The sequence below is a fragment of the Arachis duranensis genome, chromosome 5 (genome assembly GCF_000817695.3).
Source record: "Arachis duranensis cultivar V14167 chromosome 5, aradu.V14167.gnm2.J7QH, whole genome shotgun sequence".
Taxonomy (NCBI): Eukaryota; Viridiplantae; Streptophyta; class Magnoliopsida; order Fabales; family Fabaceae; genus Arachis; species Arachis duranensis.
Genome location: NC_029776.3, coordinates 42701517 through 42717641, shown reverse-complemented (window position 1 = coordinate 42717641; position 16125 = coordinate 42701517). Strand labels below are relative to the sequence as shown.

General features: G+C 37.1%; 1 protein-coding gene across 1 annotated transcript in view; it reads right to left on the bottom strand.

Moving 5' to 3' along the window:
• Nucleotides 1–2328, bottom strand: part of LOC110281515 (uncharacterized) — a gene marked incomplete at its 5' end in the record, with an annotated part of 26880 nt that extends 24552 nt beyond the window's left edge. Inside the window, 2 exons of the mRNA XM_021143823.1 lie at nucleotides 1742–1972; nucleotides 2087–2328. Of these exons, the coding sequence (XP_020999482.1) occupies nucleotides 1742–1972; nucleotides 2087–2328 (473 nt within the window). The remainder of the gene's footprint in view (nucleotides 1–1741; nucleotides 1973–2086) is intronic.
• Between the last annotated feature and the right edge of the window lie 13797 nt (nucleotides 2329–16125).

Below are 16125 nucleotides of genomic sequence, written 5' to 3'. Positions count from 1 at the left end.
AAGCTTTGTAAATGGCTGGGTTGCCTCCCAGCAAGCGCTTCTTTATTGTCTTTAGCTGGACTATTATTGAGCTTTAGTTAAATCTCAGTTTTGAGCATTCTTACTCAAAATTGCTGTCAAGATAATGTTTGACTCTTTGTCCATTAACAATGAACTTTTTGTTAGAATCATTATCCTGGAGCTCTACGTATCCATATGGTGACACACTTGTAATCACATATGGTCCTCTCCACCGGGACTTCAATTTCCCGAGGAATAATTTGAGCCTAGAATTAAATAGCAGAACTTTCTGCCATGACTCAAAGACTCTGGATGACAATTTCTTATCATGCCATCTTTTTGCTTTCTCTTTGTGAATTTTGCATTCTCGAAAGCATTGAGTCTAAATTTCTCTAGCTCATTTAACTGGAGCAATTATTTTTCTCCAGCTAACTTGGCATCAAGGTTTAGGAATCTGATTGCCCAATAGGCCTTATGTTCCAGTTCCACTGGCAAGTGACATGCCTTTCCATACGCAAGCTGGTATGGAGAGGTCCCTATAGGGGTCTTGAATGCTGTTCTGTATGCCCACAGAGCATCATCCAAGCTTCTTGCCCAATCCCTTCTACGGTTAATCACACTCCGTTTCAGGATTCTTTTAAGTTCTCTATTAGAGACTTCAGCTTGCCCATTTGTCTGTGGATGATATGGAGTGGCCACCCTATGGCTAACTCTGTATCAAACCAAAGCAGAGTAAAGCTATTTATTGCAGAAATGAGTGCCCCCATCACTGATTAATACTCTAGGGGTACCAAATCTATTGAAGATGTGTTTCTAGAGGAATTTTAGCACTGTCTTAGTGTCATTAGTGGGTGTTGTAATAGCTTTCACCCATTTGGATACATAATCCACTGCCACCAGAATATAAGTGTTTGAGTATGATGGTGGGAAAGGCCTTATGAAGTCAATACCCCATACATCAAACAACTCAATCTCCAAGATCCCTTGTTGAGGCATGGCATAACTATGAGGCAGATTGCCTGATCTTTGGTAACTGTCATAGTTAAGTACAAACACTCGGGAGTCTTTATAGAGAGTAGGCCAGTAGAAGCCACATTGGAGAACTCTTATGGCTGTTCGCTCACTTCCAAAATGTCCTCCATACTGTGATCCATGGCAGTGCCAGAGGATCTTCTGTGCTTCTTCTTTAGGCACACATCTACGGATTACTCCGTCTGCACATCTCTTGAAGAGATATGGTTCATCCCAAAGATAGTACTTTGCATGTGTGATCAATTTCTTTGATTTCTGCATACTGTACTCTTTGGGTATGAATATCACTGCCTTGTAGTTTGCAATGTCTGCAAACCATGGCACTTTCTGGATGGCAAAGAGTTGCTCATCCGGAACGTTTTTAGAGATCTCAGTAAGAGGGAGGGACGCCCCTTCTACTGGTTCTATTCGGGACAGGTGATCTGCTACTTGGTTCTCTGTCCCTTTTCTGTCTCTTATTTCTATATCAAACTCTTGCAAAAGCAACACCCATCTAATGAGTCTGGGTTTTGAATCCTGCTTTGGGAGTAGATATTTAAGAGCAGCATGGTCAGTGTACACAATCACTTTTGATCCTACTAAAGAGGATCTAAACTTGTCAATGGCATAAACCACTACAAGTAGCTCTTTTTCTGCGGTTGTGTAGTTCTTCTGTGCGTCATTTAAAACACAACTGGCATAGTAAATAACGTGCAGAAGCTTGTCATGCCTTTGTCCCAACACTGTACCAATGGCATGGTCACTGGCATCACACATCAGTTCAAAAGGTAATGTCCAGTCTGGTGCAGAGATGACTGGTGCTGTGACCAGGTTAGCCTTCAGAGTCTCAAACGCCTGCAGACACTCCTTATCAAAGATAAATGGCATGTCAACAGCTAGCAGATTACATAGAGGTTTGGCGATTTTTGAAAAATCCTTTATAAACCTCCTATAAAATCCTGCATGCCCCAGAAAGCTTCTGATTGCCTTAACATTGGCTGGTGGTGGTAATTTTTCAATTACCTCTACCTTAGCTTGATCCACTTCTATTCCCTTGTTCGAAATTTTGTGTCCAAGGACAATTCCTTCAGTCACTATAAAGTGACATTTCTCCCAGTTTAAAACCAGGTTAGTCTCTTGGCACCTCTTTAGAACAAGTGCTAGATGGTCAAGACAGGAGCTGAATGAGTCTCCAAATACTGAAAAGTCATCCATGAAGACTTCCAGAAATTTTTCTACCATATCAGAGAAAATTGAGAGCATGCACCTTTGAAAGGTTGTAGGTGCATTGCACAGACCAAATGGCATCCTTCTGTATGCAAATACTTCAGATGGACATGTGAATGCTGTTTTCTTGATCCTTGGGATCTACTGCAATTTGATTATAACCTGAATATCCATCCAGGAAGCAGTAGTATTCATGACCTGCTAGTCTTTCTAGCATCTGGTCTATGAATGGTAAAGGAAAATGATCCTTTCTGGTAGCTGTATTGAGCCTTCTGTAATCAATCCACATACGCCACCCTGTAACTGTTCTTGTAGGAACCAGTTCATTTTTTTCATTATGAACCACTGTCATGCCACCCTTCTTAGGGACGACTTGGATAGGGCTTACCCAGGGGCTATCAGAAATAGGATAAATAATCCCAGCCTCTAGTAATTTAGTGACCTCCTTCTGCACTACCTCCTTCATGGCTGGATTCAGCCGCCTTTATGGTTGAACCACTGGTTTAGCGTCACCCTCTAATAAAATCTTGTGCATGCATCTGGCTGGGCTAATGCCCTTAAGATCACTGATGGACCACCCAAGAGCTGTCTTGTGTGTCTTTAGCACTTGAATTAGTTCTTCCTTTTCCTATGGCTCTAAGGTAGAGCTTATGATTACAGGAAAGGTATCACCTTCTCCCAGAAATACATATTTCAAGGATGGTGGTAATGGTTTGAGCTCGGGTTTGGGAGGTTTCTCCTCTTCCTGAGGGATTTTCAGAGGTTCTATTATTCTCTTTGGTTCCTCCAGATCAGGCTGAACATCTTTAAAGATATCCTCTAGCTCTGATTCGAGACTCTCAGCCATATTGACTTCTTTTACCAGAGAGTCAATAATGTCAACGCTCATGCAGTCATTTTGGGTATCTGGATACTGCATGGCTTTGATAACATTCAACTTGAACTCATCCTCATTGACTCTCATGGTTACTTCCCCTTTTTGAACATCAATAAGGGTTCGGCCAGTTGCTAGGAAGGGTCTTCCCAGAATGAGAGTTGCACTCTTATGCTCCTCCATTTCCAGCACCACAAAGTCAGTGGGAAAGGCAAATGGCCCAACCTTGACAATCATGTCTTCAATCACGCCTGATGGGTATTTAATGGAGCCATCAGTAAGTTGGAGACATATTCGGGTTGGTTTAACTTCATCAGTCAACCCAAGCTTTTTGATAGTAGCTGCAGGTATTAGGTTAATACTTACCCCAAGATCACATAGAGCTTGCTTGGTACAAGTACCTTCTAATGTGCATGGTATCATTAGAGCTTCCCGGATCTTTAAGCTTCTCAGGTAAGCTTTTCAAAATGACTGCACTGCATTCTTCAGTGAGGTAATATTTTTCAGTTTCCCTCCAATCCTTCTTATGACTTAAGATCTCTTTCATGAACTTAGCATAAGAGGGTATTTGCTCAAGTGCCTCTGCAAACGGAATCTTTATTTCAACAGTCCTGAGATAGTCTGCAAAGCGGGTAAATTGCTCATCCTGTTCCGCTTGGCGGAGTTTCTGAGGATAAGGCATTTTGGCTTTGTATTCCTCAACCTTAGTTGCTGCAGGTTTATTGCCTACAGATGTGGGTTGGGAAGCCTTTTTAGAAGGGTTATTATCAGCACTAGTATGTGTCTGATCCCCCACTGGCATTTGAATGCCAGGGGTGGAAGCTGGAGTGGCATTAGACGCCAGCTCCTTACCTGCTTCTGGCGTCTGAACGCCAGAATTGTGCTCCCTTTGGACGTTCAACGCCAATTCCTTGCTTGTTTCTGGCGTTGAATACCAGGACTGAGCATGGTTTGGGCGTTCAACGCCAGTTTTTCACCCATTTTCTGGCGTTTGAGCGCCAGAATTATTCCTCTCTGGGCTCTTACTGTCCTCAGATGGATTTTGGGTAGTTTGCTCATTCCTTGGCTTCCTGCTACCTTGAAGTGAGGTATTTAATGTTTTCCCACTTCTTAATTGAACTGCTTGGCATTCTTCTGTTATTTGTTTTGATAACTACTGTTCTGTTTGCTTCAACTGCACTTCCATATTCATATTATCCATTCTTGTTTCTTGTAGTATCTCCTTGAATTCGGCTAGCTGTTTTATCAGAAAATCTAATTGCTGATTGAATTCAGCAGCTTGATCTGCAGGACTGAGTTCAGCAGTTAATGCTTTAGCCACTTTCTTGATGGAAGATTCACTGCTTAGGTACAGATGCTAATTTCTGGCAACTGTATCAATAAGCTCTTGAACTTCTTCTATTGTCTTTCTCATGTGTATAGATCCACCAGCTAAGTGGTCTAGAGAAATCTTAGCTCTTTCTGTAAGCCCATAGTAGAAGATGTCTAACTGCACCCACTCTGAAAACATTTCAGAGGGGCATTTTCTTAGCATCTCTCTGTATCTCTCCCAGGCATCATAAAGGGATTTATTATCTCCTTGTTTGAAGCCTTGGATGCTCAGCCTTAGCTATGTCATCCGTTTTGGAGGAAAATAGTGATTCAGGAATTTTTCTGACAGTTGTTTCCATGTCTTTATGCTGTCCTTAGGTTGGTTATTTAACCACCTCTTAGCTTGATCTTTTACAGCAAATGGAAATAGTAATAATCTGTAGACATCCTGATCTACTTCCTTATCATGTACTGTGTCAGCAATTTATAAAAATTGTGCCAGAAACTCTGTAGGTTCTTCCTGTGGAAGACTGGAATACTGGCAGCTTTGTTGCACCATGATAATGAACTGAGGATTCAACTCAAAACTACTAACTCGAATGGAGGGTATACAGATACTACTCCCATATGAAGCAGTAGTGGGGTTAGCATATGACCCCAGAGTCCTTCTGGACTGTTCATTTCCACTTAAGTCCATGGTGGAAACAGGGAGATGATGTGGATTTATTTTATTTATTTAAAAAAAATAATTTCTGAAATAACAAAATAAAATAAAATAAAAACCAAAATAATAAATAAACAGAAATAAATTTCCAAAATAATAAAAAAATAAAAAAAAAATAAAAATAACAAGAAAAAAATAGAAAAAGAAAAGCAATAAAAAGGGGACAAAATGCCCCAAAGTGAAGTTCAATAATAATCAATGCATATAAGTTGTGATAAAAAACAAGAACAAAAGAAAGAACACCAAACTTAAAATTTTTTGAAAACTTCAATAAAATTTTCGAAAATTATAAAAAGATTAACAATAAAACACCAAACTTAAAGTTTGGCACAAGATTCAATCAAAGAAAAATTATTTTTGAAAAAGATTTTAAAAAGAAGATACCCAATTATCAAGAACATAGACCAACGCTCTAGCCAATTGGGCAGTAAATGTAACGTGTTTTAAAGATGTATTATTTTTATAGATAAAAATAAATTTTTGAAAACTAATATTTTGAAAAAGCACAAGAAAAACAAGAAAAGACACAGAGCAAGACAAACCAAAGATCAAACAAGAAAAATTGACAAGAACAATTTGAAGATCAAGGAAAAACAAAGAACACTAATTCGAAAATTTTAAAGGGAAAATATAAAATATGCAATTGACACCAAACTTAGAATAAGACACTAATTCACGAAAAATTAAAAATTAATAGGGACAAGTAATATTTTCGAAAAATTTTTGAAGAGAAATTAAAGGACTCAAATTTAATGACTCTATAGCATCAATACTATATTCCTAATCTAAGCAACAAGATAAACCTTTAGTTGTTCAAACTCAAACAATCCCCGGCAACGGCGCCAAAAACTTGGTGCACGAAATTGCAATCACACTTTTATGCCGACAATGAAAGAATATTTGATGTTAAAGACTTTGTTTTATTGCTTTCTTTATAATGGAAGTTGCATTTTAAGATTTTATTTTATGGACTATGATTTGCTATGTTGTATTTCTGGACTTATAATCTTAGATAAGATATGTTTGTGTGTTTGTAATAATATTTTTTAGTTTGTTTTTTTATTTTTTTGATATTTTTTACTATAATTTTCATATGAATGTTAAATATAGGGAGATGGGGAATGGGGCCCCGCGGGGAACGCGGGGAATGCGGGGAACGGGGATGGGGACAATTATCCCCCCATGACGGGGAATGGGGCGGGGACGGGGATTAATTCTGGGGGCGGGGACGGGGAGTAGGGAAGCATCCCCCGCCCCCGCCCCGCCCCATTGACATCCCTACAACTAACCAACAAGTGCACTGGGTTGTCCAGGTAATACCTTAAGTGAGTAAGGGTCGAATCCTACGGAGATTGTTGGCTTGAAGCAAGCTATGGTTATCTTATTAATCTTAGTCAGGATGCCAATAAGGTTATTTGGATTTAATTGTAAAAAGTGAAAGTGTTTGGAATAAGTAATTGTTACTCGATAATGGAGAATATGTTGGAGTTTTGGAGATGCTTTGTCCTCTGAATTCGTGTAACATAATGCTTCCTCACTTTCAAAAGTGCAAAGTTCCTTCCACGGCAAGCTGTATGTAGGGCGTCACCGTTGTCAATGGCTACTTCCCATCCTCTCAGTAAAAATGGTCCAAATGCTCTGTCACAGCACGGCTAATCATCTATTAGTTCCCGATCATGTCGGAATAAGATCCATTGATCCATTTGCGTCTGTCACTACGACCAACAATCGCGAGTTTGAAGCTCGTCACAGCCATTCAATCCTTGAATTCTACTCGGAATACCACAGACAAGGTTTAGACTTTCCGGATTCTCATGAATGCCGCCATCAATCCTAGCTTATACCACGAAGATTCTGATTAAGGAATCTAAGAGATACTCATTCAATCTGATGTAGAACAGAGGTGGTTGTCAAGCACACGTTCATGGATTGAGGAAGGTGACGAGTGTCACGGATCATCACCTTCTTCATAGTGAAGCGCGAATGAACATCTTAGATAGGAACAAGCATGTTTGAATGGAAAACAGAAGTAATTGTATTAATTCATCGAGACACTGTAGAGCTCCTCACCCACAACAATGTAGTTTAGAGACTCATGCCGTCAAAGAGTATAAAATTCGGATCTAAAAAATGTCATGAGGTACAAAATAACTCTCTAAAAGTTGTTTAAATACTAAACTAGTAACCTAGGTTTACAGAAAATGAGTGAACTAAGATAATTGGTGCAGAAATCCACTTCTGGGGCCCACTTGGTGTGTGCTGGGGCTGAGACTTAAGCTTCTCACGTGCCTGGGCTCTTTCTGGAGTTGAACTCCAACTTGTAACCTGTTTCTGACGCTGAACGCCAGACTGCAACATGGAACTGGCGTTGAACGCCAGTTTACATCATCTATCTTCGCGCAAAGTATGGACTATTATATATTGCTGGAAAGCCCTGGATGTCTACTTTCCAACCCAATTGAGGGCGCGCCAATTGGACTCCTGTAGCTCCAAAAAAACCATTCCGAGTGCAGGAAGGTCAGAATCCAACAGCATCAGTAATCCTTTTTCAGCCTAAATCAGATTTTTGCTTAGCTCCCTCAATTTCAGTCAGAAAATACCTGAAATCACAGAAAAACACACAAACTCATAGTAAAATCCAGAAATATGATTTTTGCTTAAAAACTAATAAAGTTCTATTAAAAACTAATTAAAACATGCTAAAATCTACATGAAATTACCCCCAAAAAGCGTATAAAATATCCGCTCATCATTACCTTTCTCCTTTTCCTCTTCTTTCAGGATGGCCACTAGAAAAGGAAAGGAAAAGAACTTCTATATGGGGCGACAGACAAGTCCACCTGCACAATCTTTGGAGAAAAGCGTCAGTTGGAGCCACCCATCCACTTGCACATCTTAGCATGCAAGTGTGGGGAGGTCGATACCGATCTCCATGGGTTAGTTATTTTCTTCTCAACATCAATGTTTTATTTTACTTAGTACATTGTTGCATTTGCATGTTGCATTGCATGTTTGTTTGATTTTATGCATTTAGCTACTGCTTGGTTAAAATAATGAGTTTCTTTTTAAGACCCTATTTTTGAAAAAAAATTTCACTAATTTAAATCAAAACTTTTGTGTTAAATTTGTTTGGAAGTTGTATTTGGAACATGATTTTTTGAGCCAAAGAACACACAACCTGTAAGATTTTGAGCTTAATTACATGGTTACATTATATAACCATAATATTTTATTCTTGTGTGTTTTCTTCTCTATGATTGCAATCTTTACTTTGTTTCAGTCTATATGTCCATTATTTAGTGTATTTACATGCTTACATATGATTGAGGCCATTAATTGTTTTTGCTCACTTATCCCAAAATAGCCTACCCTTCCATTTACCTTTGTTAGCCACCTTGAGCTTTTTAATCCCTTTTTGTTCTATAACCACATCACTAGCCTTAAACAGAAAAAATAATTAATTACCCCAAATTGAATCTTTGGTTAGCTTAAGATAGAGATTGTGCATCAACTAAGTGTGGGGAAACTGTGGGAACATGGGTTAATAAGAAAATGTATCATGTTTCTAATTTATTTGAATATTAGAAATTTGAGAACCTACTCATGAAAAACCAAAATAGAAAAATAACAGAAAATTCATGTGCATTGATAAGTTATGTTTATTTCTCTCTAAAAAAATCCAAAAATATTCAATAAATAAGTAAGTGAATAAGGGGATAAAATTACCCCAATGTTAAGCTCTAATAAAGATCAATGCACATGTGATAAAAGTAAAAAAATATAAAAAAAATTTGGTACATGAGTATGGGAATTATACAAAAGTGGGAATTATGGGTAGATAGGTGTGATTTTTAGAATTACATAGAGTGTGTGTGTATGGTAGGTGAAAGTTTAGGTTAGTCAAAGATTCATATTATATCTTACTTGGCCATATATATATCCTCACCCTTACCTTAGCCCCATTACAACCCTGAAAAGACCTCATGATGTTTGTATTGGTATGCTAAATATTTGTTGATTGGTTAGATGAAGAACAAGGTTGAGAAAGCATGACTAGGGAAGAGTAGAGTGATTGACCCTAGACACTTGAGAGTTAGAGTAATATAAACTACCAGTAAGGGTTCAGTGCTTGATTCTATGTTCGCTACTTTCTTGAGCTATCTTCTTACAAGTTTACTTGTTTTCACTGTATAATTTGAATTAGTGGAATTTTGTTTGTATTTGTCTTGGAGAACTTGTTTGCTTTTAACCAAGTAGATAGAAACATCTTAGCATGTAGTTACATTCATATTCATAGGTTGCATTGCATGAGTCTTGCTTTTCCCTACTCATTTATTTTATCTCCTTAAACTAAGCATGAGGACATGCTAATGTTTAAGTGTGGGGAGATTGATAAACCACTATTTTATAGTTTATCTTGTGCTCAATTGAGTGGTTATATCAACTCTTTACCCACTTATTCATATGATTTGCATGAGTTTACATTTTTCCTTCCTGATTTTGTGCTATGATTGAAAATATGTTTCTTTGGCCTTAAATTTACTAATTTTAATCCTCTCTTATTACCATTCGATGCCGTGATATGTGTGTTAAGTGATTTCAGAGTTTACAAGGCAGGAATGGCTTGGAGAATGGAAAGGAAGCATGCAAAAGTGGAAGGAATACAAGAAATTGAAGGAAATGCAAAGCTGTCAGCCAGACCCTCTTGCACTAAAATGACCATAACTTGAGCTACAGAAGTCCAAATGATGTGGTTTCAGATGCGTTGGAAAGCTAACGTCTGGGGATTTGAAATCATAGATAATTTGCTATAGTGGCCGTACATCTAGGTGACACAAATGTGTGCTCCACACGGACGCGTCACAGTGACAAAAATCAGCGTGTTTGATTTCATAACAGCGAATTCTGGGTTGTTTTTGACCCAGTTCTCAGCCCAGAAAACACATATTAGAGGCTATAAAGTGGGAAAATGCATCCATTCATAATTGAACAATTCATACAACATTTATAATTCATAATTTTAGGATTAGATGTAGTTTTTAGAGAGAGAAGTTCTCTCTTCTCTCTTAGGATTTAGGATTAGGATTAGTATTTCTTCGTCTTTTCAATTCCAGGTTCAATGTTCCTTTACTTTGGTTTCTCTTCTATTTTTATTTATTCTATTACTTGATTTATGAATTCTCATGTTTAATTTGATTTTCTACTTATTGCAATTTGAGGTATTTCATATTTATGATTTTAATTTAGCTTTTTACACCCCTTGGCCTTGGTTGAGTAATTAGTAACACTTGAGTTATCAAACTCAGCTGTTGATTGAAATTGGAATTCTTTGCTGATTAATTTGTACTACAATAACTCTAGTCTTTCCATAGGAGTTGACTAGGACTTGAGGATCAAATTAATTAGTCTGCTTGACTTTCCTTTATTTAGTAAGGGTTAACTAAAGTGGGAGCAGAATCCAATTCTCATCACACTTGATAAAGATAACTAGGATAGGACTTCAATTTCTCATTCCTTGTCAAGAGTTTTATTAGTTATTAATTTGATTTCTCGCAATTTACTTTTCTTGTTCAACTTATTTAAAAACCCCAAAGAGATATTTTTTCCATAACCAATAATAAGAACACCTCCTTGCAATTCCTTGAGAAGACAACCCGAGGTTTAAATACTTCAGTTTATAAATTTTATTGGGTTTTGTTATTTGTGACAACCAAAACTTTTGCACGAAAGGATTCTCTGTTGGTTTAGAAACTATACTTACAACGTGATTCTATTTTTATATTTCTTTACCGATAGGAAATCCAATCGTCAGAGAGCGATGCATGGCTACAAACAGCTCATCAATGAGAGCTCCATACACAAGTTCTGGCTCCCATAAGGTGACGATGAATAGTGACAATGGGTTTTCACCCCTCACTCTCATCTATCGGAGCTCTCTCTCTCTCTCTCTCTTCCTATTAAAATGAGCTTAAATCTCATTAATAGAGTATATATATGTTTGATCTTGGGCCCGGTCCAACCCGTTAGCATTTTTAGCCTGTTTGGCCCACTTTGGACCAAAACCTTTAGAATTAGTGCCCGATTTTAATTTTAAATTATTTGTCTTTCCAAAACAATAAATTCAGTTTCTAAAATCTTATTTTTAAAAATACACGGTATCGGATAAACTAGAGCCGGTACTGCTGGCTTAAGCACCAGTACATATTTTTACAAAAACTTTTCATAAAAGATACATTTTCTCACTTAGAAAAATTTATTGAAATAAAATTTTACCTTTATATTATAAAAAGAATATTTTTATATTTTTGAACCTATTTCAGACAATTAAATTATTATTTTATTAAAATAGTTATTTCGGTTCTTACATTCTCCCCTCCTAATTAGGAATTTTGTCCCCGAAATTTGAATCACGTGATATATCCTCCATGAAGCGTTCTTCTACCAACGCTTTTAACGTAAACAAGTCGTCAAAGCATCTCATCCACGGTCATCCTACCGTGTCGATGTTCCCTCTCGCCTTCCACTACGTCACTCTGATTATTCATCACTGATAACTCGTATTACTCCACTACATTGAATAGAAATTTTTCCTTAAACCGAAAACCTCTTTTGTAACATTTTGCAAAGCTTTCAAAACAAGTTCAATTTAAACCTTTTCAATGTCAACACTTTTTCAAAAGACTCAAAAATCATTTATTCATAATCAATCACTTTAAATCATGATTTTCTTAAATTTATTAAAAATCCTTAAATCATAGTTTTTCAATTTAAATCCTTTTCGATAAGTTAAATTAAAAACCAAACTCATAAATCAACAAAATATAAAATAGAATTCACTTCTCTTTTAAAGCATATCATTTAAACCAAGAGTTCCGACCTAGTTTCAAAACCAAATTTCAAAATCATTTCCGCAAAAGCATCATCTTCATTCTGTAGCTGCATCAGTCGGCACTTCCCTTGCCACCAGTGCTGGACCTCACCCATCAACTGTTATGCCACAACTCCACGAACTGGATCTCCGGAACTTGTTGAACTCGTAACGCATAGGCTAGGTTAATCATTCTCACTATCTCTCCATTAATGTGATTGACCTCATCCGCGAGTTGCCATTTGGGATCCTGTCTACACCAAACAATCAATATCGAGGTCATCAGTCTTAATATCTCAAGTCTAGTACTTTAATTATCCCTAAGGCACTCACAAACAAGCATGCTATGCATATCGAGTGGATAACTTAAATAGCATGAAAGAAAAATGACCCAAAGTGTGCAACGAAGCACAATCGGTCCATTCCTTAAGCTCACGAAGACGAACTGCTCTGATACCACTAAATATAACACCCCGTTACCCTAAACCTAACCTCTAGCCGTAAAGTAAAGAATAACAAAGTGCCACAATAGTTCTAAAGCTTATAATATATAATATATGTCCAAACATTTATATAACTAGAAGCCCAATGAAAGAATAAAGCTCAAATTCGCGTAAAGCAGAATTACGAAACGTAAAACATTAATACACGATAACTAAATACGTAGGCACGGACAAAACAAGACATAATATATATAAATCCTTGTAGATAGCTCTAGGATACACAAGGTAGTACTTAAATTAAACAAGACATATATATAAATATGATATACAAAAAGAGGACTAGTCACAGCTTGCAGAGTTTAGGCCAGCTAGTCTATCTGAAAACAACAAAGTTTTAAAGTTTAAAATAACGACAACCTTTCTCTCAAGTTTTCAGAAATAAAGCCTCTAAGGCAACAAGGTTATATAAATACAAAGGATGAGAGAGTGACTATATCGAAATAAGGAAGAATAAAACAAGGATGAAATCATACTCTACTCTGTCACCATCTCGTAACTCATCGAGGTGGGTTACGACCTGCATCTGAAAAACAACAACAATATATGGTATGAGAACCAAAGGTTCTCAGTATGGTAACAGTGCCCAATATATAAGATGTAAGGTTCCAGGATGCCAAAAGCAATCCTAGAACTTCACACCGATACAGATATTCAAGCTTAGAATAAGTAATTAACTGGTGCGCGAAATTCAACTTGCACAACTTCACTAGCAAGTGAATCGGGTCGTCCAAGTAATACCTCATGTGAGTGAGGGTCAATCCCACGAGGATTGTTGGATTGAGCAAGCAATAGCTATCTTGCTGGAGTTAGTCAAGCAAATAGAAAAAGAGTAGTTGTTGTTGTAGGCGCATAAAATAAATTAATAAAGAAAGCAGTAAAGAATTGGTGTAGAAACAATAATGAGAGAACAGTTAAGGTCTCAGAGATAATTACCTTTCCGGATTAATAGTTCTTACAAACTATTTTAACAATGAATGATGCATTCTATGGCAAACTGTAAGTGATCAAAACCTATTTCCCTAGCGAATTAATCTCCTCCAATCCTACTTAACGCCACAGACAGGGTCGGATCTTACGGATCAGAGGGTGAAGTTTAGAGAAATAGTTTAGCGCTACAGAAACCTCCATTACCCAAAACTAACCAGGTTATATGTCACGTATCCCAATCAGTCCAGATAATCTCAATTTAGGAGGAGTGTTTTCAAGCTGTAGCTTAAGTGACCTGTTCCGAGTATCACAGGAACTCATGTGGAAAAAGGGACATACCCAATCTCATTTGGATAAAGAACAAAAACACACCTTAGAACTGAATCAAACATATATTAAAATAAAATAATAATTATATTAATCCATAGAGATAAGCAAAGCTCCTAACCTTAACAAGGAGGTTTAGTTGCTCATGATTTACAAAAGTAAAAGTAAGATCTGAAAAATAATATTTGCTCCCGCCTTAGTGATCTCTTCTTTAAATAGGAGATGCTAACCCTAAAACTTGATATAAAACTAGATAAGCTAAAGAGTGCTAAAATCCACTTTGGGGCCACTTTGATTGTGTGATTCGTATGGTGCTTGGCGTTCAACTTGGGCTTCTTGCATTGAACGCCCATTATGGGGTGAGAGCTTGCTATTTCCTTGCTCCCTGCGTGGCGTTGAATGCCAGCTTTGGGCGTTCAACGCTGGGCTTGCTTCCCTTTGGGCATTGAACTCTAGATGTGGATGTTCAATGCCAGTTTTGGACAGTGATTCTGGAAGAAAAGTATAAACTATTATATATTCTAGAAAGTTTTGGAAGTTAGCTTTCCAACACCATTAAGATCGCATCAATTGGACTTCTGTAGCTCAAGATATGCTCTTTAGAGTGCACGGAGGTCAGGATTGACATCATATGCTATCCTTTCTTTGTCTCTGAACAAGATTCTACCAAATTCGCCTAAAATTCACCAAAAATCATAGGAAAAACACAAAAACTCAAAGTAGCATAAAAAAGATGAATTTTGCATTAAACATACTAAAACTTGATCAAATATAACTAAAAATACTATGAAAATGCTATAAAAAAGGGTATAAGATATTCACTTATCACAACACCAAACTTAAACTGTTGCTTGTCCTCAAGCAACCAAAACCAAGATAGGACTAATCAGCAGAAAAAAATGCATCAGGTCTTAGAGTTGTCAATGAAGCTCAGTTCCAATTATTGAATGGAGCTTTTAGCTTTTTATTTCTAAACAGTTTTGGCATCTCACTTTCCTTTGAAGCTCAAAAATATTGGCACCTTTTGGAACTAGAATATGGATAATATTATTAACTCTCTTCTTTTAGTTTTTCTCGATTCTTGAACATAGCTTTTTATTTTGGTGCTTTGCTCCTTTTGAGCCTAGCCGTGACTCTAAGTGTTTTGTTTTCAAGTATTACCACCTGATACATAAATGCCACAAGTACTTAACTGGGGGAACCCTTTGAATTCGAATTTAACTTTGCTTAAATTCCCATACGGTGGTGCTCAGAGTTCTTAAGCGTACTCTTTATAGGAATGGAGCACGACGTTAAATGCTTAATCCCAAGATTTTCTTGACACCTTCACACCACAAGCATATAGTTAGGGATAGTAATTCTTTTGAGCTTTTAAGGCCAATTTTTTTTACCTTCCTAACCATTGATGCTCAAAGCCTTAGATCTTTTTCTTAGTTTTTTCTCTTCTTTTTTTTTTAGAACTGCTTCAAGAATCAATCTTTTTATTTTTTAGAGAATTAATAATACTTTTCTAAATTCATTGTTCTTCAAGAGCCAACATCCTTAACTTCAATATCCATTATGCACAGTTAATTCCTAAATTCAAAGAATAAAGATAAGGCCACCACTTTGAAATAAGTAGAACGACTTCTAATAGAACTCAAGACCTTTTGTATTTTACTGCTTCTTAATTAAAATTTTATTTAAGTTCAATAGGGGATACGTGAAACATCTTAAAATTTAACTAACAAAAATAGAAATTAACTACTAAACTAGAAAGTGGAAAATCCTAATAGTGATCATATAACTTAAAATTGAAAAACAAAAAGCAAAGTGCTAAAAATAGGGATAGAATAGGGGAGATGGAACTTAACCGCCTCAGTCATGGTGACCGTCGCCCTCTCTGAAGAATTTCTAGCACTTCAACTTCTTTAATTCTTGTCCCTAGCTTTCCTGCCCATCGGTCAGCTTGTGAAGCATTCGAGACTGGTCTCTTTGCTCCTCTTTTAGTTGGTCCACAGTGGATCTCAACTGCTCAATGGATGCTGCCAGTTGAGTCCAATATTCAATCAAAGGGATGCTCTATTCTTGAGGCCACTCAGGAATCTTCCTTTTAGATGGGGAAATTGGCCTCTGAGTTTTGGCTTGCGCCGGTTTCATAGTGTGCTCAATGCTCTCCTTGGTGATTGGGTCGTCTACTGCAATGAATGTATCTCTGTCAATCAAGATTCTTGCCTCATCACACAAGTGAGAGATGAGGTGTGGAAAAGCTAGCCTAGATTGAATTAAGATCTTGGCTGCAATTTTGTACATCTCACAAGGGATCAGTTGATGAACTTTCACTTTATTGCCAAGCATGATGCAGTGGATCATC